Source organism: Neodiprion lecontei, chromosome 3, assembly GCF_021901455.1.
Source record: "Neodiprion lecontei isolate iyNeoLeco1 chromosome 3, iyNeoLeco1.1, whole genome shotgun sequence".
Lineage (NCBI taxonomy): Eukaryota > Metazoa > Arthropoda > Insecta > Hymenoptera > Diprionidae > Neodiprion > Neodiprion lecontei.
The window spans coordinates 40,358,721-40,383,271 of NC_060262.1; the positions used below are offsets into that span (position 1 = coordinate 40,358,721).

At 41.1% G+C, this 24,551-nt stretch overlaps 1 protein-coding gene across 3 annotated transcripts in view; it reads left to right on the forward strand.

Annotated features, from left to right (window-relative positions):
* Nucleotides 1–24,551, forward strand: part of LOC107223649 (polypeptide N-acetylgalactosaminyltransferase 2) — a 158,699-nt gene that overhangs the window by 113,501 nt on the left and 20,647 nt on the right. For all 3 annotated transcript variants that reach the window (XM_046734087.1, XM_046734088.1, XM_046734089.1), the window contains 2 exons: nucleotides 7,220–7,392; nucleotides 7,933–8,052. In XM_046734087.1, the coding sequence (XP_046590043.1) occupies nucleotides 7,220–7,392; nucleotides 7,933–8,052 (293 nt within the window). The remainder of the gene's footprint in view (nucleotides 1–7,219; nucleotides 7,393–7,932; nucleotides 8,053–24,551) is intronic.

Consider the following 24,551-nt stretch of genomic DNA (forward strand, 5'->3'; position numbering starts at 1 on the left):
CGTCCCATTTGAATCAGACTTCGCGTTACCGCTCGTAAATCTGTCGGGAGCCTCGAAACTTTTTTGCCATTGTCTTGCGTCTTGATAACCATTCACAGATCGAAATCATCCAGCCGCGGCCATCTGCGCTTTTACAATTGAAATTTTTCAAAGGGAGAAAATTTTTTCCGCACGATGTGATTCGGCGAAAGCGCTTGCCAACTCTCTTAATATTTTCCGCACAGAGCGTGGTAAGGAGAAAACGAAGTGTTTAGAAAAAGCCGGGTTATAATGAGTTCGATTTATACAGAGATTCCACGTTCTGGAACCGGGCAAGCTTCCGTACAATTTATAACATCATTTTTCGTCATTTTTCCTTTCACACATCCTTACTCGCGTGCAAATGGAGAATTTTCGACCAACTTTTTTTGCACTGCGGCAACTTCGCTACGGCGGTCGGATGGCTCGTGGTTCGCGGGTGATAGCCTCTGGCTTAACCGACGTCCTGGACAAGTATGTATGTAACGTGTAACGTAAGTAGATTACTGCTGCATTAAATTACCAGCGCGGTTTTAGTTCGAAGCTGGCCACAATCAGTTGCAATTACCTCGGCCCACCGCAGGTCCCCTTTCGCCTTTGCGATTGACCACGACATTGCCATTCGCAACCCTTTTCCGTCAAATAAATGTCAACCTTTTGCCGTAGAATCTGTTCCAAAAAAAAAAAAAAATAGGGTGTCGCGGTTCAAATTTAGTTGATGATCTCGACAGAGAAACATATTTTTAGAAAAAAAATCATCAGATCAATGTAAAATTAAACGTCATTCTCGATTTCGATTACAGAAACCGATTTGCCAAAACTTTCGCTAGACCAAAGGGCAGAGGATAGATTGACACCGAAATATTGCCCGTCGGTTCTTTTTCTCTGAGATTGAAAAAAGTTTGAAAAAAAAAAAAAAAAACGGGGTAAAATTGTTTTCAAGAAAAAGGAAGTGGGAGTGAAACTGTGAGTATAATGTGAAAAAAGAAGCTGCGTATTTCATATCGAAATCACGTTAGAATTGAAGGGGGTTTGTCGATCGGATAAGGGTTACGGAAATCGGGACACGACGTGACCGAGTACTCTATAGGGACAAGAGATAACCTGCATCCCGTGGGTTGGCGACCCGCATGTAGCCTTCGGTAATAATCCGTATGTATGTATGTGTTGTAAGCCTATATATATATATATATATGTATATATATGTATATATAAAGGTAAACGTGCGTCGGTGTTACACTACATCTACCGTGTTCGGTCGCATTCGAGGTTATATTCAACCGTATTCAGAGATATTTGGGCAGCAGGCAGCTAGCAGTCAGATCTAATCGGGTGCCACCGGCATACCGACGTCGAATACGGAATTAGCAAAGGGCGCCATATGCGTGGACAAGTTCCAAAACTGGCGATACCCACAGACACTCGCTGAAAATTTAACAGGAGAATCCTCCCTGTCTCGCGATGATACTTTGTCTCCGTTCAACTTTGTCACAACGGCACGATGTCATGGAGGAATAATCGCATTCGCGAAGCATAAACGATTTTGTTTTATGGAAAATTAGGGTCTTGATAATCGTTTCCGGAAAGTTTCCTCGCGAGGAAGTTATCTCAGGTCGATTTGATTTCTTTTGTAATATGTTGTAGCGGACGAAAAATTAAGCGAAACTTTGTTTTTTTTTTCTATAGTCTGTCATTAAACACTTTAAGGGGGTGAAACCGACCTTCATAGTAAGGCATAGTAAGGTCAGGGGGTGATTTGACAGTTTCACCCAGAAGAATATGATGTTTTTCAACCAATCCAACTGGAAAAGTTTTCTCGTAATGAGAAATCAGAACTGTAATTTGCTCAATTAAAAAAAAAAAAAAAACCTGCCAATTCGCCCATGACATGTTTTACTTTGGAGGGCGGTTTCACCCTCTTTAAAGTATCTACTGACGGATAAAACAAAATACGTGTCGCTTGGTTTGCAGTCTACTATAACGTACTATAAAAAAAAAAAAAAAAAATTAAATCGGAGAGATCTATCCGGGATATCTTCCTTGTCGGTGATGTACGAATAATGAAATATCGATTCTGCAGTAGACGCAAATTGGATTTCAGGATTCTATTTGTATAGGATCTACACTCGATTTCGTTTCATCGACATTTCATACTGTGCAGTATTGCCGCTGGATAAACTTGCTGGATTTTGATATCCGCCAGTCTGTCAAAAGATCTAGAAAGCATGTGATATTACAAGTGAAACCGTACGTACGAATTTATCGACGATCTGAAGATGCAAACTTGTCACGACTAAAATTATAACACCATCCTTGCTAATGAAACTCACTCGGTTATAGGTTTACGAGTATTAAATTTCACAACTCAGGAAACTTAAATTTAGCAATACGAAGATAAAATGTAGCCTCAACGATTTACTCCTTTTTCGGTATTTCTAGACTCTCTAGTCTGCAACCGTTCCGTTTCCCGTATCCCGAAATTGGAAACAAAAGCTCGAGGTCGACGTTGCGAATTCATCAAGCAGGCGACACGTGGAAGACGAAAAACAGGACTGAAGGGCAATTTCGCCCCCCGGAAGAGTTGATAAACTCGCTCGCCCCGCTTTTCGCGCCCTTAAAAAAAATAAATAAATAAATAAAAAACACAATAACCGAACCAACCTGAGGTCCGAGGACGATTCGAAACGGAGAAACGCATTTAGATGCTTCCGAGGTCCAATTTTTCCATTTCCTCATACATTTCCAGCTAGTAGTCAGTAGCTCTCGAGTCCGGGGCGAATGTATTCTCGTGAGTTATGAGTACATTTGCATAGAAACCATCCCTGCGGTTCTGGCCCTGGTCCTTCTCCGGTTTGGCCCGGTAACCGAGGATGACTAGAGCCGAGCGGGTTTTCCTGGATGTGCAGAGGATACCCGACATTACATTCAGACGTGTCGGAGTCGCTCGCTTTCGTATTAAATCCGCGCCTCACTCGTGGGAATATTTAGGCTAATCTCTCTTGACCAGGTACCGCTCCGTGTAACACAGAGGAGCAAATCCTGATCCCGAAGCGTGTGCTTATTACGTGAAAATTGAATTTCAAAATTAATTGAAACCCTGTTTGCCCCTGCAGCTTCCGTAAAGTATAAATTCATTCCCCGTGTTTGTTCTTTCGCCTGTGTTTAAGGCCCCCGTTTAATCTCCTTCGACGATTTCGTTCATCCCCCGGATCCACGGTGTTGGAGTCCGCTAAACCTGGAATACGAAGTATCGAAAATTTCCAAATCCGGACCGTTTTTCTTTGTTATTGTTTCACCCGAATCCAGGCAACTGAATTGGTTCTCGCGGTGGATCGACAGTCGCTTTGATAATGTACGAGGCTGGGTAAAAAATTTGTCGGATCATAGACGTAACGAAACGAAAGTTTAACCGGCAACTGAAACTGATCGAGTTGAATCCGATACCTGTATAAGAGTGTCTGTGATACAGATAAAAACGTTTCAATACCGAACTTCGCTTCAAACCTTACTGTACACCCTGTGCATCGTTGAGTGAGTGCAAAACTGCATCGCTTGAAATTGCGCGAACTTCTTTTTGCACTGAAGTACAACTCGAGGGAAATTATCGGAGAAATATAATGAGCGAGGAAAAATCTATATTCATAGGTTGATTTGCATAGCGATTAAAATTTTTTGCTCGATTCGTTTTGGTGAAAAGCAAACTGGTTTTACCCACCGAAGGTGGGATGCCGTTACGCGATAGGGAAAAGTGACCTTTTAAAATTGGAATGCAAGCGATGCGAGCGCGGCGGGTGGATGCACCTTCAGAATTATAAATTGAGCGCAAGGTTAATATTTGCCACGCGAAATAACCTCGTGGTGTGGATCCGACGTAATCCTCTCTCGATATTCACTCTCGCCGTTAACCATCCTTGGCGTTTGATTTTCATTCGTGATCCGTATTAGTCTCAAGCTTTACTCGCTTTAACGGTGTATGAAACGAAAAAGAAAAAGAAAAATATCAACACCCTCAAATCCGAGTTTTAGAACAATCGTATCGTTGATCTCTTATTCTTCTTTTTTCAATGCCAATATCGCATCATTTGTCGCAATTTCGATGGCAGCAAGCTTACTCTATTCGTAAATAGATGATATCTACTCTAAAATTGACCTGAGATGATTATTTTTTTTTTTTTTTTTGCAAGATCCAACAACATATTCATCGCAAAATCGTTGTGGATATTAATAATGAACTTATGCTTTTCTGAAAAACAAAGTAACCCTATTTCAAATTCATTTCAAACGATACGTCGAGAATTTATAATATTCACGGACAAAGTGAAACCTAATTCATCGAAATTATGCAAAGAATGTGATTTTAACTTTTAAAAATAAAATGGAACGATAATAAGTAATTACTAAAAGTTTCGTCAGTGAAATTCATGACAGTTATCAACCTGAGTTTTCACTTTTTACATCCTCGATTGTATTATTTTTTTCCAATCGACTGATTTTCCTACGTAAAAATTATAAACTGCACACTAGGGCCCATAATTCCTTAAACACTAAGATGTATATATATAGATGTCGTTTTAATTTGTCAAGGGTAAAGTGGCTTAAAACCCCGGCATCTCGTCCGTCAAGAATTTCATCCCTCGTATATGGTGAAATGGTTTCAATGAATAATAAGCATGGTAAAACTAGGCATATTAAAACCACCGTATAAACGCATCCCTTAAGCGAATCATAGCCGCAACACATGGGAAAGGCGAAATTACCCTCCCCCCCCCCCCCCCTCTCGCCCCGAAAACCCATCGCGTAATTACTATCAGCATCGAGTCTACGTTCGTTTGTGTGCGCAGGCTTGTTTCGCAGGCCGTCAATTACACCCACACGCGCTAAAATCCGCAAATATAAACCGCGTAGCCGCAATTTCGCTACTCAGTTTCGCATGTACGTGTCTACACCTGCCGACGTTCAGCGGCCGGTAAATATTTACCAATAAATTGACTTGCCTCTGGCTGATTGTTTGCCCCTCGGGCCGTTCCAACACGCTCTGACAGCGAGTTGACACAAGCGAGGCGAAGGCCACAACCTGATCCGTTTATTGGCCAGGTAATTTCGCCGGCGAATTTTCTACCCTCCTCCTTTCGGGGAAGCGAATTCTTCCGCGGTACGGATCAGCCAACTCCAACTGCACCGGATGCGAAACAGCTTGGCCCACATCGCCGTCGACTCGTTTCGAGTGGACTTCCGATTCCAGAGCGCGTTTTCCGCTCCGCGAATATTAATCTCTTGAGCGCCGAGCGTTATGGAGTTTCACTCTATGACCGTCGTGCAGCGGTTACACAATTATTCCACAACGGTTTGAGATATTTTCTTTTTTTTCTTTTTTTTTTTTTTTTTAACTAGAGATTGAATTCAGTATCTTAGGGGCCATACTTAAATTACGTAACAAACGTAAGGGAGGGGAGGGGTCAGACTCGATTGTTACACTTTGTTACGATACGGGGGAGGGGGTCTTTTGATGCTTGTACGTAATTTTTTGAATTGAATGTAAAATTTTTTGATAATTAATATATATTTTAAGTAGAAATAATATAATACAATAGTTTATAAGAAAAGAATATTTTAAGTTTTTTATCTTAAATTGATAATATAATTGAATAATTAATAATTAATTAATAATTGATAAATAAAAGAATAATGAAAAATACAAATGATTTTAATAAAATTTTATGCTATTTCGTTATTTGATTCCGAAAAATTACGTACAATTTGGGACGGGGGGAGGGGGGGTTGACATTTTGTTATGATCTGATACACAGGGGGGGTAGGGGTTGAAAAGTTCTTCAAATTCCGTTACGTAATTTAAGTACGGCCCCTTACTGAAGCGACAAAACATCACGTCAGACAAAAAAAAATCACTTTTTCTCAGTTCTGGAAAGAATTTTACTTGAAGGAATTGAATTGAGCTAAGTGTGAATATGTTTTTGCCGAATTTCCAAATTTCTACTTTACCGCATTTCATCTAAGGGGGCGTCCATTAATTACGTGAGCTAAAAATAGAGGGGAGGGTGGTTGATAAAAATCTCACGTCAATTTTATAATTCAGAGAATCTATAGATTATCAATAGGTATTTAGTGGTATGGAGCAAAATAACATATAAAATATATTTAATTATCTAAAAATCATAGGGTAAGTCTTACGTGAAGGAAGCCCAAATTAAAAAAAAAAAAAAAAAAAAAAAAAAACGGAATTAATGGAAGCCCCCTTAAATTCTATTTATCGCCTCGTTCCCTCTCAAAGTCCCTCCGATTCTTCGATTAACAGAAATGGCAAGGTTCATAACTCCGTGCACTACTTCATAGATCTCGATAAGAAGCCAGACGGTCGCTCTCAATCTCTCTCTCTCTCGAATCGGTATTGCGTGCATAAGAGCGGGGCTGGTGATTGTTGATATTTGAGCGATACACAATGGGAAAGGAGTCCGATACACCTCAGTTTGCCGGGGTTACTCTAACGGTGAACAATATATTGAATAGTTCCGAAACTACAATGAACCAGCATTGAAGTAGTCGGAGAGCAGCGGCAGACTCGAAACTGAATGACTGAGTACGAGCAGATACCGAGGCCGGCAGAGTAGCGTCTTCGAAAGTCAAACAAGAGCCGAACAATCGGGTCCCGATATTCTCGGCTGGCGATGGTCGATTTTCCGATGTCGCGAACGGGAATTGCGCAATCGGTTTGAAATAGAACCGATAAGCAAGCTTCTAGAAGCACCAGCCACCGCAGCCGCCGCAGCTTCGAATTTGCCGATTGTTATTTTTACCTTAAGATGGTTATTATATTCAGGACCGCCGCGAATCGTTTATTCATGAATCGTGACCGATAATTTAACGACGGTATTAGGCGCCGAACTCGGCTCCGGGATTTCAGGCTTCGCGGATTCCCTGGAGGCGAAAAAGGCGGTGAAGAAGAAGAAAAAGTAGGAGAAGGAGGCCACGATCAATCAATATTTGAAAAAAACAATAAAGCAATCCGATCGCTCGTCGTAAGGTGAGAAACTTTGATCCCGTACTAACGATGATGAATTATAGATTTGCGGGGGTTGGCCATCGGGCGAAACGCGGTGATTCATTTTTCAGACCGCGGTTATTCCGAACGAGAAAATCATCCCTGCCGAACGCTAAGACCGGTGGTTGCCTATTTATTTTCCAGAACGAGAACAGAGCCCTACGCCTGAAGGATCCGTCTTCGGTGGCCCTCAATTCCGGGCTCGCAAATTCGGCGTACGTCGATTCGGTCGGAACGGCGATTATTCTGTCCTCTGAGCTGCTGCCGGCACCGACTCCGGATCCTCGGGTTACCTGGAACTACTTCGACGAGCAGGGGTGAGTAGGGAAAGTTTCGTTTCGTTGATGGTATATTGGGTTACAAGTGTGGAAAGCGCGTGATTTCCGAGGAGTGTGAAGTTTGCAGCGTGAGTCGCAAAGGCGAGCTCTGTAAACACACGATTCAGATGCAAACTAATGTAATATTACAATTGAAAAGAAGTAGATCAGGAGCAGTCGAATGATCCAGAGGCACTAGCGTCATGAAACCTAACCTAAACCAATGACGTGCCATTGTCGGTGCGTGAAATTGAGTTATCGGAAAGTGCGCATGCGCCAAGAAAATCGCAGTGTGTAAAATTGAGAATATCGATTCTGCGCATGCGCCAAAATCGTTTTGTCGCACTGTTTAGAAATGGGGCATTTTACGCGCGCTCCAAACGCTTCAAAATTTGAACTTTCCAATTACGGTGTTGGGGGAAAAATGTAAGACAAATTAACCAGAGGAAGTTAAAGCGCTGCTACGCACTTCGGATTTTTATTAATTACGAACGACTAACGAGGTGGAAAACTTCCATTCTTTTTTCTTTCCCCCCCCAGTTATGTTTCGCGGGGTGGTCTTAGAGCCGGCGAGGATCCTTACGCGAGGAATAAATTCAACCAGGAGGCTTCGGACGGACTGCCGAGCAACAGAGACATTCCGGATACCAGAAGCGCGATGTGAGTATAAATTACACTCCGATATTACTCAGCACATTTATCTGTAAAATAAAATTTCGCGTAAACCATCCGATTTTTGCCAGATCGATTCTGTCTCTGGTGGTACTGATGTTCGGATAAAAGTTTGAAGCCAGTGTTCACTGAGCAAGCATTTCTCTCACATTCTCAGTCTTATACTCGCTTGGGGAAAGTGTTGAGAGGTTCCAATTAAGTCTCAGAAACTCAATTAAGGTTTGATGATTGTTTGCGATCTTGCAGTCGCCAAGCTTGCCTTAAGAATGCATACGTCAGGTCAAGCAAGTTTTTAACCAAAAACGTGACAAGACAAAGGTTCGAAAGTATCACCAAAACTAATTTAGTTACATCTAAATAGAAAAGTCCCAGTTTCAAGAGGTTTTTAAAAATTGTGTTAGAACTCTGAACTCTTCGTTATATCAACAACAGAGAAATGGCATTATTCCATATTATTTTATACGCCTTGTCCCATTCTGATAAACAGTTATAACTTCATTTTATACGTAAATGAAATCTTCTGCGCAAAATCGTCCGAGTTTACAGATTTTTCATAAAATTGATGAATTTTCTGCTGAATCATACAATTTTATTATCTGCACGCTATAACGATTCTATTTATCGGATTTTTTAATCAACTACCAGCTTAAAAAAAAGATGTAAAATACGTATCCAGACGATTTGTAGAAAATTTATTTGCGAACAAATTGACTCGTTTTTCATCGGAATCGGACAAAGTGTTCGAATCTTTAGGTAAAAAAAAAATGAAACAATAATTAGATTTCTTTGACGTTGTTAATTCGCAAATGTTCACAGTTAAAATTCGGCGTGTTAGATTTTTGTTCCGACTAACAAGGACTATTTTCAATTAGATTTGACATAAATAGCTTCGGCTACTTTTTGCAAATCTTTGCTTTGTCTTATTTTTATTTCCGAGGGATTAAAGACGAACGAGTTGCGTTGCTTGGTCCGTTCGCGTAAAAAGTCGCCCTCTGACTTTAGCGATTTCTCTCGCAGGTGAAATTAGTCAGAAAGCTAAAGTACGCGCGGCGGCAACTTCGCCCGGATAACGTAATTCCCAAGTTTTTCTCAACCATAGAAAAAGGAGAAGAAAGATGCGAAGGTAAAGAAATAAATGAATTACGGGTTAATCGGCCAACAGGGATTCAGCTCGGCTGCCGAATGCCTGGTCTCCAGAAAAAGCTCCTAAATCCTGATACTCGATTCTTTGAAGAACTGCTTTGCTGGGCATTTCTTTTTTTCTTCTTTCATCTCTCTCTTCTTTTTCCTCGCGTACTTCCTCCGCAAATCGGCAATCGCTTGAATACTCAATCGCAAAACGAACAGGTAACTTCGATCGTAATTATCTAAGCAATCAATGTCTTAGTTTGGCAAAATCTAACAAACGCTCGAAAAACGCGGTACGGTTTTTTTTTTTTTTTATCTGTCGAACAATGATCAAAGTTGGTATTTGTTTTTTTTTCAAAGAAACAATACGAGATGGTTAAATATTGAAACAGCAAAAAGCGTTATTGTTTTTCTTGCTCCAAGTACAAGGATCGATTAGATACAATTACAGAATTGTTTTTTTTCCGATTCGAGGAAAGTTTGATACTTTCGTTGAATCAGAACCCCTTAAAACTGGAATCACGAGAGATTCGACCACGCGAATTATGCCCGTCGATGTATAATAACGTGGTAATAATCCATGCGTATTTCACTACCGCTCGTTAATTGTAATTCAATTACACCTGGTTCAACGAGGCTATTGACGCGGCTTATATCTCTGGCAGGCAATAATTTGCCACCGCTCTCACGTAATCGGTGATCAACTTGAATTTCTTTTTAATGGTACATCCTGGTTGTACACGTGCGTGTGACTAGGCGCGATTTGGTAAATCGATAAAGCCTGCACAGTGTTACATAACACGTAACCATCGCCTTTGATAATATCTTTGCAAAAATTTCTTCACTCCGCAGCTGTCTTAAGCAATTTTTATACAAGAATAAAAGTGCAAAAATTACCTCCAACCGAGCCTTGCATCATCCGCGCAGAAACTGTGATGCATTCGCGTCGAAATATTCAGACTTGCTTCACTCGTCGTCGTCCGAATTGATCAGTTTGCAATTTGTAGGGCGTGAGCGATCAGATAGGCCGTTAATCACACGAATTGCTTGTTGAACTCTCGGATCCACCGAGTTGAAAAAATTTACCTTACCTCCCCCCCCCAATTCAGCACCGGGTAAGAGCTTTTTTTTTATAATTGCATTACCGCGCGCCCCCGAATCAAAGGGGAGGAAAAAAAGCGAGTCCCTCGTATTTTCAACTGCCAGTGCGCGGAAATCGGAGGTTTTTTTTCACGGTTCGCTGCAGCACCGAGAGCCCTTCTATTCGTTTCGTCGTTTTAATCGAACGAATCTCTCGATTCAAACTCACCCTACCCCCCAACAGAAAGAAACGTCTCTGGGTGTTTCAACTCATATCCCCCGCAAAAAGAGAGACGATAGGTATTTCATGCCGGGACGAACAATGAAGTGGGGATCCCTAATTAGGCGACTGGTAAAATTGAACGCTTTTTCGAAATCCGGATGAGCTCAAAGTCCCGTTCGACGTTTGCGAAATTATCGTATATACGATGTCACATATTAGGAGTTGCAATTTTTTTCCTCATCTCCCTTTGCAATTTCAATGTAAGAACGGCTTGTTTGGGTATTCGCTGACTAATCATCAATTTCAATATTCTTACCTATAAATATATGCGCAATAAAAATCAGTAGATTAATCTCGTCACGATGGAAATGATATTCAATCGAATCGAATCACAAACGCGGTGATTCCGATGATAATAATTTATCGGATTGGATATTGGAAAGAAGCCTTATTTTGGATAAATGAAGTGACTGAGCTTCGGTTGCAGGTAATTGGATCAAGTAAACAAAATCGTTTGTTCTTAAAAATTATAGAGTTTTTCTTTTTGTTTATTTATTTTTTGTTTATCGCAAAACGTGAAATTGTACGGTCGTTTAAATGTAACCTGTAGGGGTTACTATTCCGGTTATATTTCACACGCAGTCCTCGCATCTCCGTTTCCGGTTTACGCAGCCCGGTTCCGAAATGAACTTCGTAGTCTCTAAGTTACAGTCGGTGGCATCCTGCTGAGAAAAACAAATCAAGATTAGTGTCCTTCCCCTTGTTGCCATCGGAAAATAACAACGATATTTGACAAGCAACATACGATCGACTTTCGTGCTGTTGTTATGTCAAGCTCGGGAAAAGCTGCCGCGATTCTTTCCAGCTGATTACGAGAAATACAGCATGTGCATTTTTTTTTTATTCTTCTTCTTCTTTCCAACCTTTACCGCATCTATTTTTGGAATGTTTTCGATGGATGTGAGTAAATAAGCTTTTCGAGAGCAAAGATACATACTTTCAGGGTGAAAGTATTTTTCAGTTTGTCTTCGCCGGTCTTCCTTTGTCGAGTTCACGCTGCGATGTCGTAGAAGTTTATAACTGGAACGGCGAATGTTCGTTGACTTGACTTTTGGAAGAAATTTCTTTTTTTTTTTTTTTTATCAACTCACATCACGATCCATTCGATACCCGCAAAATCTGTATGATGAAAACGATTGAAAATAAACGACCGGAAGTCGTTTATAGACGCTGGAGATGCAGAGGGTTCCAAAAGGAAGGGTGGAAGGGAGGGACCGTTGAATTTCCTGTTTGTCCAAAAGAACCGCCGCGGTGAAAGCCCATCGTACTTTTTCTTTCGCTCCTTCCCATCATCCTTAAATGTTCGATGATTTTCTATTTCATTTTTCTTTACGCTTCTTATCTCAAGCGCCTCGTTCCCATTCAAATGACCTCGGAAAAATAACAAAACAATCTTCGTCACGATCATGGAGTAAAAATTTTCTATATAACGTTTGGAACGACCTTGAGAAGAGAATTGGGTAAAAGTGATCCCTTCAAAGGAGGGGTAAAAGATCTGAATTATGATAATAATGGTGATAACGATGACGGTGCAAAGGGATCTCGAAATGAGCACGACTCCGCAGTCCATTATAACGAGTTTCTACACGATAATCTCGTATAATTCGTTAAATTTGCAAAGACACAGCTGGGGGAACAAAGTTTCGCGGCAAAGAGATCAAAGGTCGGTCATACCATTAAGCACCCTGTCCTCTGAACTTACAAACTCGATCTCACTCCGCTTCCTTGCACATAACCATTTCCGGTATCTCGGGCTTGGTGGCTCACCGACCTACATGCCCCACAGGAAAGAGTTTTATTTTCACTCCTTGAACCGGCAGGATTTGAAACGGATGTGTTGAACTCGGACGGGGTCAGGAGGAGTGATAAAAATGCCTCTACGTCGCGTCGTCCGGCTGGATTCCAAACCCAAGTAGAAATTGGATTCTTTTTTTTTTTTATTACATCTCGACGGCGATGTCCTCATCGTTGTTTTCGCTATCGGATAGTGGAAGGTGGTCAGTCTCCATTCTCCATTCTCCCCTATTCAATCGCTTCGAATGACGTTTAATAACTGTAACAGGTTTGCTCAGCGTCTGCGTATACAACAAGCCGACCGTGACTGCAGCAGCAACAACAACGGTACATCGGAACGGGGATCGTCCGGAAATTGCTAGAAGGGAGGAAATGAAGTTGTTTAGGTCAGGTTATCCTTTGGCGAATGGGAAACTTACGCGCGGTACGCTTCGCGAAATATCTTCCCGTGCGAATTGCACTCTGGATGATCATCGTTAGTCGAAACATCTTGTCATTTACACCGACCCAACTCGTATCCCAACTTTGGCAGAGAACCCGAACTAAGTCAAGGTTGAAAAATTTAGCCCTTTGAATCGAGTCGGTGCTGATCTGAATTTCCGATTGGCCTATCACCGGGCATTGCGTCAAACGCGTCTCTGGCTTGGAGAGGCAATTCTCTATCGATCAATCCCTCTGACGGGGATCGTCAGTAATCCTCGACTAATAGCATCTCGTTGAAATACCCTCGGGAGTTGATCGGGAGGCTGGAAACCCGGAACTCCGTTGAACCGGACCGGGAGCTTTAGGATACTGGGTGCACGTTGAGCCACTCGGTGCATTATGGATGTCAGTGCGGAGTGTAGTTCTCTTCGGGGAATAATTGATCGGAATTTGAATTTCAGTCTGTGCCTATGCGCCGCGTGTAACCATCTAAGGCAATCGTAGGTGCCTTCCATTATCTCGCGAACGATGGCTCGAGAGAAAGAAGCGAACGAACTGACGGACGGAAAGGAAACGTACCGCGTGAATTTGTCATCGTTGTTTGAAACGGGCCTTCCGTCTCTGGCAAACTCTACGGTTCATTATTTACGCCCAGTCAAGTTGGAAGCTCATTGGTTAAAGTCGATGCTTCCAGCTGATCACGTCACCGATTACCCACCGCCTGCTCGATGTTCCTTGTATATTATTCACCGCCGATGGAAATGGAATGGATGCGAACATGGTATGAAAAATGCATCATCCAATCGTTTCCAGTTTTACCTCGAACACAATCAAAAGTTGGAAAGAGCCTAACCGGGTCGACATCGCGCAACGTACCTATCTTGGTACGTAATCTCAAGTTCCTCGTTAATTGTTCGTGTAAACAATATGCTCTGTATTTGTCGACCAAGTGACGCGTCGAGTTGACCGAAAAACGGAACGGCTTTGAACCGTGTGGGGAGCCAAAAGTGAGGCCTGATCGAAGTGGACCAAGGCCGCACTTCATCGTCCCATCCATCTCGCGACGAAGTATTAGCGAAATCGCTGGGCGAGAGATACTTACCCAAGTTTCGAATACTACTAGTGCACGTCTATTCATCGCGGCTTCCTAATCTCGGGGAAACCTGAGGGAAGCGAAGTGCGTCCTTCGAACCTCTGCGACGACCCGTTTTCTATAGAAACGAACCCCGGTACTTCTCCTACCTCTAGGTATCGGGGTGCACTTAGTTCCCACAAAGAGATATCGCCTTCATTGGCAGCTCGGTGTATCGGCGAGTGGATGATAGTGGTTAATTCTCTGAGAACTGCGCAGTCCCACTTCGGTTACAGTTTATACTTAGGTACAAAACTTGACAGTTAAATCGAGAGCCTGGATTTATCCACGACAAGTCTTGGGCACGTATGATTCCAATCTCTTTTTCTCAATCCATCAATTATAACTTGCGAATGTCTACCCATCATATGGCTTCAGGTAAGGCAACAATCTTTTGCTCAACATTTTTACCAGCAAAAGTGGTGATGCAAAATAAAAAACGAAAAAGCTCCTCGAAGGGCAGAATGTTTTCATGAATTGTTGAGCCCGGTCTTATTTCATGACCCTTTAGCGGCATGGGCACAGAAAAGAAACGGAGTGAAAAAAGGATGAGCGAACTAAGTGGTTGTAGTTTCTCGTGTACACACAAGCTCTCTATAGTTTGATGCTCGAGGTGCAACGAGAGAAAAGATTTCCTCCGCTCCGCACTTCGCGACCACTTTTCTCTCTCCTTTCCGTTCTCGTTTGATTCACGGATGCAAAGCGATTCGGCAGTTGGCTTGACGGAGGTTAAGACCACCTCGAAAGTTTCCTCCTATACAGCATATAAGGACGTGACACACAGAGCTCATATAATCAGTTTCAATCGAACCCAAAGAAGTTACCCAATAACCGCGCAACTTCTCCGGAGTCCAAAGGGTGGATAATGGGTCTCTGGCGTCGAAGGATCGTAAAGGTTACGACCGGTAAACCAGTGAAAGAGATCTCAAACCGCAGTTTTTATCGGTCAACCGGCTGTCGTCACCGGTGAAACCGTCTTTGGCAGACCACGCAGTCGTTACTCCGTGAATCGCCGGACAACCAGAATTTTAGACTCTGAATCCAGCATCGTATGCGATTCTCGACGTGAAACCAGACTCGAGGATCCGTAAGGAAACGTACCGTCTGGTCGAAATAAAAGCGTGACTAAACAGAGGATAGCAACCTATCACTGAAGCATTGCGTCCGAATCAGAGGGACTTTTTTTCAATTGGACTTATTGTACCTTGATTAACTGCTTCGGTCACACGTGTGAAACCTCTGTTCTGGCACAATTTTCACTTGACTCGAAGCGCGTTCCAAACGGTTGTAAAAAATCCGCAGCTACTAACTTTGAATGAGCAAATGAGTTATATTGCACGTTTGCGGCACGAGGATTCGACGAAACGCTTTGCGGCAACGTAACGGATAGAACTGCTCCGAAACTTCTCCCCCACCTCCCTCTCTTATATCTACCGCAATTTCCTCACAGTCACGTATTTGCAATCATACGTGTCGCGTACGCGATTCAAGTCCGACCTGTGGGAGATCCGCTGCAGGTCGGTGTGACAAATGCTTCGACGATATATAGCTTTTGAGATGAAATCGTGAGTTATAAGCTTTAGGAGAGTACGAAGTGCCGACTTTATGGACGAGAGTTAATCCGGCCGGTTATCCCTGGGCTGTAGCCGATGAATAGATTCGCGTATTCCTGACTTATTCCTAACGCATCAGCGGGCAACGCCGGAAGAGAAGAAAGAGAAAACCGGGATATCCAGACAAGGCTCGGAGGATCGCTGAGTGAGGAGAGCAAAGCTCCACGTGAACTGGCCACGGCGATAGGGAGCTACCCGGATCCCGCAAGAATCCAGGACTCGGGATTCCTGCCGCCGCAATCCGGGATACCGGGATAGGGAGGAATAAGCAGGCGAATCGGGATAGGGAGAGGAGAGGGTGGTAAGGGAGGCAGAAAAACCCTTAACCGAAAGTCGATCCTATTGTGAGGATTTCCGTGCAAGGATCTTTTCACGATATCGACCTCGCCAATTCTCTCTCCCTCTCTCTCTCTCTCTCTCTCTCTCTCTCTCTCTCTTATATCCGAGATTCCTTTTTTTCCCCGCTTATGCGCCTTGCTTCGGTTACTTTTTAGTCGACTGACCTGCCTCGATGTGTATCACTTTTTGCAACCTTATCTTCGGACACGCTCCAGGAAGCAAGCTTGAACTTTTTACCCTCCGCAGTTGGGTGGGATTCAAACCCTTAGGGTAGAGGCGCCGTTTGTGGTCACTGAAGCGTCATCGTTTGCCAGGCGCGTAAAACTCGGTTTTAGTACCAGACGTCTATTCAATTATTTAATCAATTACAAAAACGCATCTTACTGCGATCAAAACCCGAGTAAACACTGCTTTTGTAATATTTCTGGACAGGCCTGAATTTGCGTGTAACTAACGTGGCAAGAAATTCATCAATTTATCGATAAACGCACAAGGGAAATAAAGTATCAGGCCAAAAATTTTATCTACATCCGGTATTGTGAATTGTAGAAGAAAATATTCGCTGGAAGACTTCCGATTCTAAATTTACGAATCAACGATAAAAATTCTTCTACAGTAATCCACACTGGCCAATTTTAACGGTATGTTTTTTTACATTCTACTCTATTTAACCCTTGGGAGAGTTCGATCCTGTCTATTCGTCCTTGCGGGGGGGAATAAAGCTGATAAAAAAGAGTGTAAAATCTTTCGTGTAAACGAATCAGCCGCACGAGGCTCCCCACATTTTCATAGGCCAGGAGCTTCGCGTTGTATCAGAGATCGAAGATTGCCGACAGGAGGAAAGAGGAAACTAAGTGGATTCACGGTCGAGTAACTCGATATATGCAAGGATGTCATTGAGCGGAGGGGGGAGGCAGCAAAGTCCTGGATCATTTTTCACTCTATCCTTTTCCACTCTCATCGATTTTAACGTGTTACGGATGTGCGCATCCTTCGAGTATCCGTCAATGACGATCCTCCTTCTTCGCTCTCCGTTCCATCCTTGTTTTATCGCTCGTCTATTACGTAGTAAAATAGACGCGAACTCTGGACATTCAGTGATCGTCTATGCTGCAGAGATCCGAACGAATTACAGCAGCGGCGGCGGCGGCGGTCTGATTAATCAAACGAATTTCAAACGCCCGAGAATAATCATCTTTCCGCCATTATTTCCCGGAACACAGAAGCGACAATCTCACTTCGTCGCTGATTGTTTGCGGTAATTGCGTTTGTTTTTCATTCCGGTTGGTTATTTCTCAATTATCGTATATTTTCATCAATTACACTACTTTAATTATTCGGAAAATTTTCAACCGTTCCACCGTATATTTTTAGTATTACAGTTACGTATCACAGCGGCGAACGTAGCTGGTCTACTATTTATACATTATTTCTCCACCTTTTTCCATTCCAACTTCTCTGATTGAAAAACGTACTGCAAACGAGCTCAAACTCAACATTTTTCATCCCAATCCCGTCGGTTCTATAGAGAAAAAATTACCTCAGCTGTATTCGTTGTGTAAACGCGGCTCGCATCACGATTTATGATTTGAATTTTATAAATTCGCAATCTCAGGCTGCTGATCTGTCCTTTAGAAAAACTTTTCATGGACAGAAAAAATTGCGTAGAAACGGAAAGGTAACAAACAATTGATTTTTAACGAAATATGTATTATCACAAACTTGTTTTCCCGTCGTCAAAATTCAGACTCGTAACTGTCCGAAATGTGTAAAGTTTGTACAAGTTTCTCGAATCAACTTGTCGTGACAGATGTTGTTTTTATTTTTATTTTCTTTCTTTTCGCAACCAGAGATTCCGCCGCTCGAAATGTTTAGTCGGATTTTTCTCGCAGCGTGGCTATTCCTCGGTATAAGAATCACCGACAACAACCGTGAAGAGGGACCCTGGTTTTGCATCGGACGTGAATCCCTTTCCCCGAAGGGAGAAAAGACGCGCACTCGACTGTGATATTATTCAAACAAATATCTCTGGATTCGGTCCTCCGTGAAACTGAACGCTTCCGTCGACCGATGGAAGTTGTTACATTTTTCCAGGGCGCCCTTAGTCAATCCCTGGTTTTACCGGGGCTTGAGGTAAATAAAAATTTCTCCTCGAGCGTAATATCATGTGAATCCAAGTATAGGAATTTCCGAAGGATACTAACCGCGCGTCTATAATCGACGATGTATAAACGATAGATTATTCAAGAGCGGAAAATACCGGAGAGTCTAGACAATATATCCGATGGTAAACCGTTTCCTGCAATCTGCCTTACCGACAAAACGACCATCGCCTGTTCGAATCTTTTCTCGATTTTATTTTCACCCTTTCAATATCAATAAATCCGGAGAAAAATAGCGCCAAGTTGTGCGCAAAGACAAGGCTGCAGTAAATTCCCGCCAAGATTCATCGTTATTATTGTGCAAACAATTTCCGAGATGCGTTTTAATCCATCCTCCTGATCTAATCGTTATCTCACAAATAACGATTACTCCTAACATCGGGGAATATCATCGTCGTGCATCTTGGCAACTAAGTAATAGCAGCATAATTATCAGGGGAATAATTCAGCCGAAGATAAATTATCGGTGAAATTTTATCTGCAATTAAATTTCGCTACCTCGCTGCTCTTAAAAAATCTCGTCGATCTTTGGTCCAGGGCATGATACAATAATATTCTCGGATGAATTGAAATAACAATCGTGCGCTTTCCTTTCTCGCTTTTTGCGTCGCGTTTTTGTTCCCATCTTTTTTTTTATTTTTTTTTTTTATTGTTATCTTTTTATCTCTTCTTCTTCGTATCGGCTGACTTCTTCACTTTTCCCATTCAATTTGCTCCCCAGAATACAAGGATGATGTTATACGACTCGGATGATCTAAACCGAAAGTATATTGCGTTGTACGCTTACATTCTACTCTCGAAATTGACTTTCAGTTTTGCAAACGGCACGGCGAAAGCGTGGGCGCTAATAATCTCATTTTCGGTCTAAGATCGGAATGTCCTTGTCGTGGATAGAAATAACAACTCGTGAATGTGATTTGCACGCGTTGATGTTTATCATCCTGAATTCTAACGGCACATCCGGTTTTTACGGCCGCACGCGACACGAGTGGGGGAAAAAAAAAAAATAACGATAGGAAATGAAATATTTCGGCATCAATCATTCTCTACGATTATCTTATTCCACATATTCAAAGAGGAAGAAATGAGGAATGAAAGAAAAATTTGAATACGTGATTTGAAATTTCTATAGAACCGGTGTGCAAGGCACGACGACGTATAATTATAATTCGTCGCTTCGAGAAAAATTATACTGATATTTAGAACCGTAGTTGTGCCGAAATCGAGTTCTTAGAAATTTCTATCGCATGAATAATTATAATCGTATTTATAATAATCGCGCAACGCGCATATATCTAAGCTATTTCGATTTCTCTTTCACGGTGCATGCTGAAAATTATTCTATTTTTTTTTCTCTCTCTCTCTCTCTCTTCACTCGGCGTAAAAAGGTGGCATGAAACGAAAGTAATGTAACGAAAAACATTGTTTTTTTTTTTTTTTAATTTTCGTGTATAACGAGAGAATTGGAAAATGTGAATGTCGTAAAACTGAAATCAAGCTATACTGAAAGAAATATTTAGTTCCGCTTACCTCTCATTCCTTAACTATTTTCATTTTTTACCACAATCGTAAAATACAGTTCTAGGTAGAAAATTAAAATTAGTTTCGTAGCTGTTACCGGAAAGTCTGGTATCCGTTACTATTCTTTCTCGCTACGGTCACTGTCACTATATTTTCTAGCAACCGTTGCGAAAATTCAATGCTTGCGCAACAATAAATTGACGTTAAAGCCTTATTTAACTAAAAAAGTAGAGTAAACCTGAGAAACTGATTTTGCGTTGTAATTACCAAAACAGGATCGACGATAGCGGAAAATGTTTACGCGTACCTCGTTTTTCGTAATCCCAACAATACTCAAATAGTTTTTTTTAACGTTACCTGTTTTACTGAATTTTTTTAGTCACTGTAACAAACGAAATTCTTCTCAGTGTTTCAGCATTTTCACGAACGTTTTGTGTAAAAAAAAAAATTTTCCAATCTGTCACATGGGATAAAAAAACATCATGTCAATTGTACAGATTATCATACCTACACCATAAATGATCTGACTTATGGATAATTTTCTTTTTCTGCGGTTATTCTGCAAGCTCGAGAAAGTGGAAGAGGTATGATAGGTACTATACGACATACATCTAGGCAAAAGTAAGGGAGATGCTGTATAAAGATGTTCAGTTTATAGGCTTTAACCCTGCAAACTTGTCGGACTTTCGCCGCATACGAGCTTCTCTGAGAAATAGGAGAAAGAGAGAGAGAGAGAGAGAGAGAGAGAGAGGTGAGCCTCAGCTTAGTGAAACGGGACGCGGAGGTGCAACACTTGTATTTATTGCTAAACACTTGGAAGCAATTACAGCAAGAAAATGCAAAGGATGTCATACCTATAAATATACCTATACATAATACGGAGGGTGGTGTACGTGCCTGGCGAAAATTTATGCAAGTAGTTACATTTTCGCGAAGACTTAGAAGCCCCCCCCTCCATTCTCTTCTACTCCTAGTTCCCTGCACGTTGCACGCGTAATTTTAACACGTTGACGTAGCAAATTTCCCGTCACACGCTTTTACTTATCCTACGTGTTTCACCTCACATTTTCCGCACTCCAATTTTCCCGCTACACTCTCGTTTCTCAGTGGTTTTCACTCGTTGTCAACAGAGTTGCCAACTCGGCTTGGAAACCTGGTATTTACAGTCACGGAATTCGATCGAATTATTGTAAAAACTTTAATTTCAATCTCGAACTTCAACACTTTCAGTAAAATACTTGGCATATTTTTGCATGTCTGACTGTTTAATTTTAAATTAGAAGAAGATCGAATGTATTAATGCAATACACAAATTCTTAAAAATTGATGAAATACAATTTGTAACGACGGATTTAATTTTTTTTATTCGTTATTGAAAATTTAGTATTCGAAATACGACTATTTTGGATCTGGATAATCTGACAAAAATGAGGGAATTTTACCGTCAAAAATTATCTGCAATTCTGTTTAGATATTTCATGTTGTACTTAACAAGAATTCGAACATCCTTCATATAATTACGCAAGTGTTGAATTGGCAGGCTGTACAAATAAACCGAAAACGAACAGAGTTAAATGGCAACTGTGTCATTGAAATTTCGTCACTTTTAAAAATTATCACGGATCGATGATGCGGTCCATTCAATCGACGATCTGCGCTTCGACACTTTCGCTATCGAGTTCAAGCGTTGGCACATCTGTAGGCTCTGATTATACCGCTCCAGGGTTAGGAATAAAATTTCACGGCAATTATGTCACGCGATGTATCGGTTTCTCCGCGTTAATACACAACACGCCGTAACCTTCACTTTTAATTATCGTTACCGTATACAATCGTTATTGAGCAGTTTCGGTATTTAATCGATTCGTTTATCACCATACATTCTAAGTATGACAAAAAATAGTCGGTTATTTTTCCTCGCAATTGGTTTTTATTTTTTACTCGCATTAACGATGCAACGTAATATCAATTTATGTGATCAAAGTATCAATTATTATCACTGTCTTACTTACCGAGTACCTATTTGATACAATAAGTGAACTGTAAATGAATATTTTTACCTGAAATTGAAAAATATTTTAAATTGAACTATAAATTATTAAAAAAAAAAACTTATCCGCCATTAAGACTACGTACTGAAATTTACAAAATTTTGGTCTCATGTGCATCGTTTTAAAAAAATATTAAATAATCGATTGCTCGATTCATGTTTACCGATTCAATCGTTTCGTGTCCGATTATTTTTTGGACTCGATTAATCGATGCGTCGATTATTTTTAGCTCAGCGGCACCATCGCTAATTACAGCCGTATATAATTATCGCTGTATCGCAGTGCCGAGCTGATTGAGATCGCGGTAACCGAATTTGAATGCGACATATAAATGAGGATTATTTTCCAATCTTCGAGAACTCCTCATTTCGAAGATCTCAAAGCCAATAATATTTCTCGTCGACATTTTCTCTGCGCCTTTCACCGTCTTTCATCCACTTCACCTTTCATATCGCGGTAACTTCACTCGACATTTCGGACATTCTGTTGAATTACGTTCGCACTTTGCGCACTCGCGGATCAGTTTATCAACGTTTCAAGTTTAACAAAGCGTAGGTACTGAATGTAAAATCAATACGTTTAGGATCGGAAGGTAAACGCTTCAGTTCGTAACAATATCACGAAATGTTATCGGTATAATTACAAGGCAATCGTAATACGAACGTTGCGAAAACCGTTGTAATAAAACAAAATAATAATAATAATAATAACAACACGGTTCACAATCTGGCGAATCTTAACTCCAATCGTTTCTGCGATCTGTACAATTTTTAACGACCAGTCATTAAAAAATTATTTATACACGTGAGCTAGTGGATTATATGATCCATCTATCGATCTATCAATAAATCTTCATTATTATATCTTCATCGTTACGTCTTATTTGTCTTTCTACGATTTCGACCTTCAATACGTAAGTTATATTGGTGTTAAGTAAAAGAAAGAAGAAACAAAAAAAAAAATAAGATAAAAAACAAATAGAAACGGTTCAAAGTCCTCGTTGAAATGTTCGGAAAAAAAAAAAAAAATCCTACAAACGATCGACACGTCGAGACTCGATCAGCTGCAGAGTTCGTTGTAACGGGAGATGATTTATTAACTGATTGTAATTAGGCGAGGACCGCGCGAGCAGTGATCATCATCTTTAAAGCCTTGCGCCATTCAGGCTAAAGAAGTGGAAGTTTAAAGTTGTAACACGGTGTGAGCGGGGCTCGATTTTTACTGAATAAAACATTAGCTGCGTTAAAAATCGAAAACTTTTTCGAGGGTCGACATGCAGAGTGTGAATATGTAGTAACCACAGCTGGTAATACGACGCCCTTCCGCTGCTAGTGTCGAAGAGGTGAAAGAAAGAGAAAAAAGGAAAAAAAATTTGAAAAAATACGCGTACCGTGTGCCGAAGAAGAACGGTGTTCGGGCCAATTTTTACACTTTGTCCCGTACCATCTGTTACGTAACTGAAATTACCATCTTTCCGGAGCCTTTGAACGAACTTTTACGCCTAAGTTAAAAACCAGAACCCCATGCAAAGAGCTCGCAGCCTTTTTTACCGCATTAAAAGTTCGAAGAAATTCAAGAACAAAATTGTTGTGTTTCGAGTTTTGGAGGAAAAGAAAAAATAAAGAACCAACTTTACGATCATCCTTACAGAGAGCGTTTCGTATTCGAAAAAGATAGCAAAACGCTTAGCTACACGATTTGCTAATGCTCGCACAATTTATACGTGCGTCATTTTTTCCTGATCCGCAAACGACGTTCGGATATTATCCCTCGGTTGATCCGCACCTCGTGGGAAGAGATCGTCCGAAGCTGAAGCCAGATTTTCTCGGTATGAAAGTTCACTCTCACCTGCGCACGACGCTTCTTTATATTCTAATTATGGGCACGCATACGTGCAGCTTGCCCGACAGAAGAAAGAGCAGGCATCCAATTATGCAGTTCCGAGGTGGATTCTTCAGGTAGACCAGATTTTCACTCCGAGGTCGTGATCCATCCATATGACGGATATTTTCACATTTTCTACATTGCGGCCAATGACATCGATTCGACCATCCGAATACACAACTCTCCTATTCCCATATCAGATTTCCATCGTAAAATCATTCGGTCCGCACCATTCGTCTCCTTTTATTCCTAATTTTTATTTGAAATGTACCAAAAATGCTAAACAAAAAAAAAAAAAAAAAATGTAGAAGCACTCGTCGCGTAAGAAAAATGAAACCAAGTGTAATTTTGTTGCTGATTTTTCTAAATTTTCTTGATAAAAAAAAAAAAAAAAAAAAAAAAAAAAAAGAGGAAGAGAAAAATCGTACGCAAGAAACGCAAAGCAATAAATAAACAAAAATCGGCATCCGTGTATCAAATTCTCGAATAATCCTTCTTCCAAGCATCAGTTTAAATTGGATGACCCGTCCTGAAATCTGAGGGGGGTGAGAAAGGGTTGGTGAGTCCTCAATTTTCCCTCGGCTTGATCCACCCTCCAGTATCCAGTACCCATCGATCGATACCCTCGACAACATCCGATATTGTAGCTCAAAGCTGCGTCAAACTTTTCACTTCCTGCAAGGTTTAAATACCCTTTGGTAGGAAACCGTCGCGGATACCTATACGAGTACACATAATACACCTGTATATCATACAAATCCAGAAGTTCCAAGCGAATAGGATCAGCCGAGAAATCTCACTAGATGAAATCAGTTCATTACCATGTAATTCAAAGGGGTGAACGAAACTTAATAGAATCGATTTTTCTAGCGAAGGGTAATTGTCGAAAGTAAATCCGAAATGGCGGAGACGTGATAAGAGGGATGAGAAAGAAAAGAAATTTAAAAAAAAAACAAACAAACAAACAATAAATAAAAATAAACCGCAAAACTCTTCACCCTTCACTCTGCGGAATGTTGAATTTCCCAAAGAATTCGTGGAAAAATTCGAGCGAAATAACGACGTCACGGTGGTCGT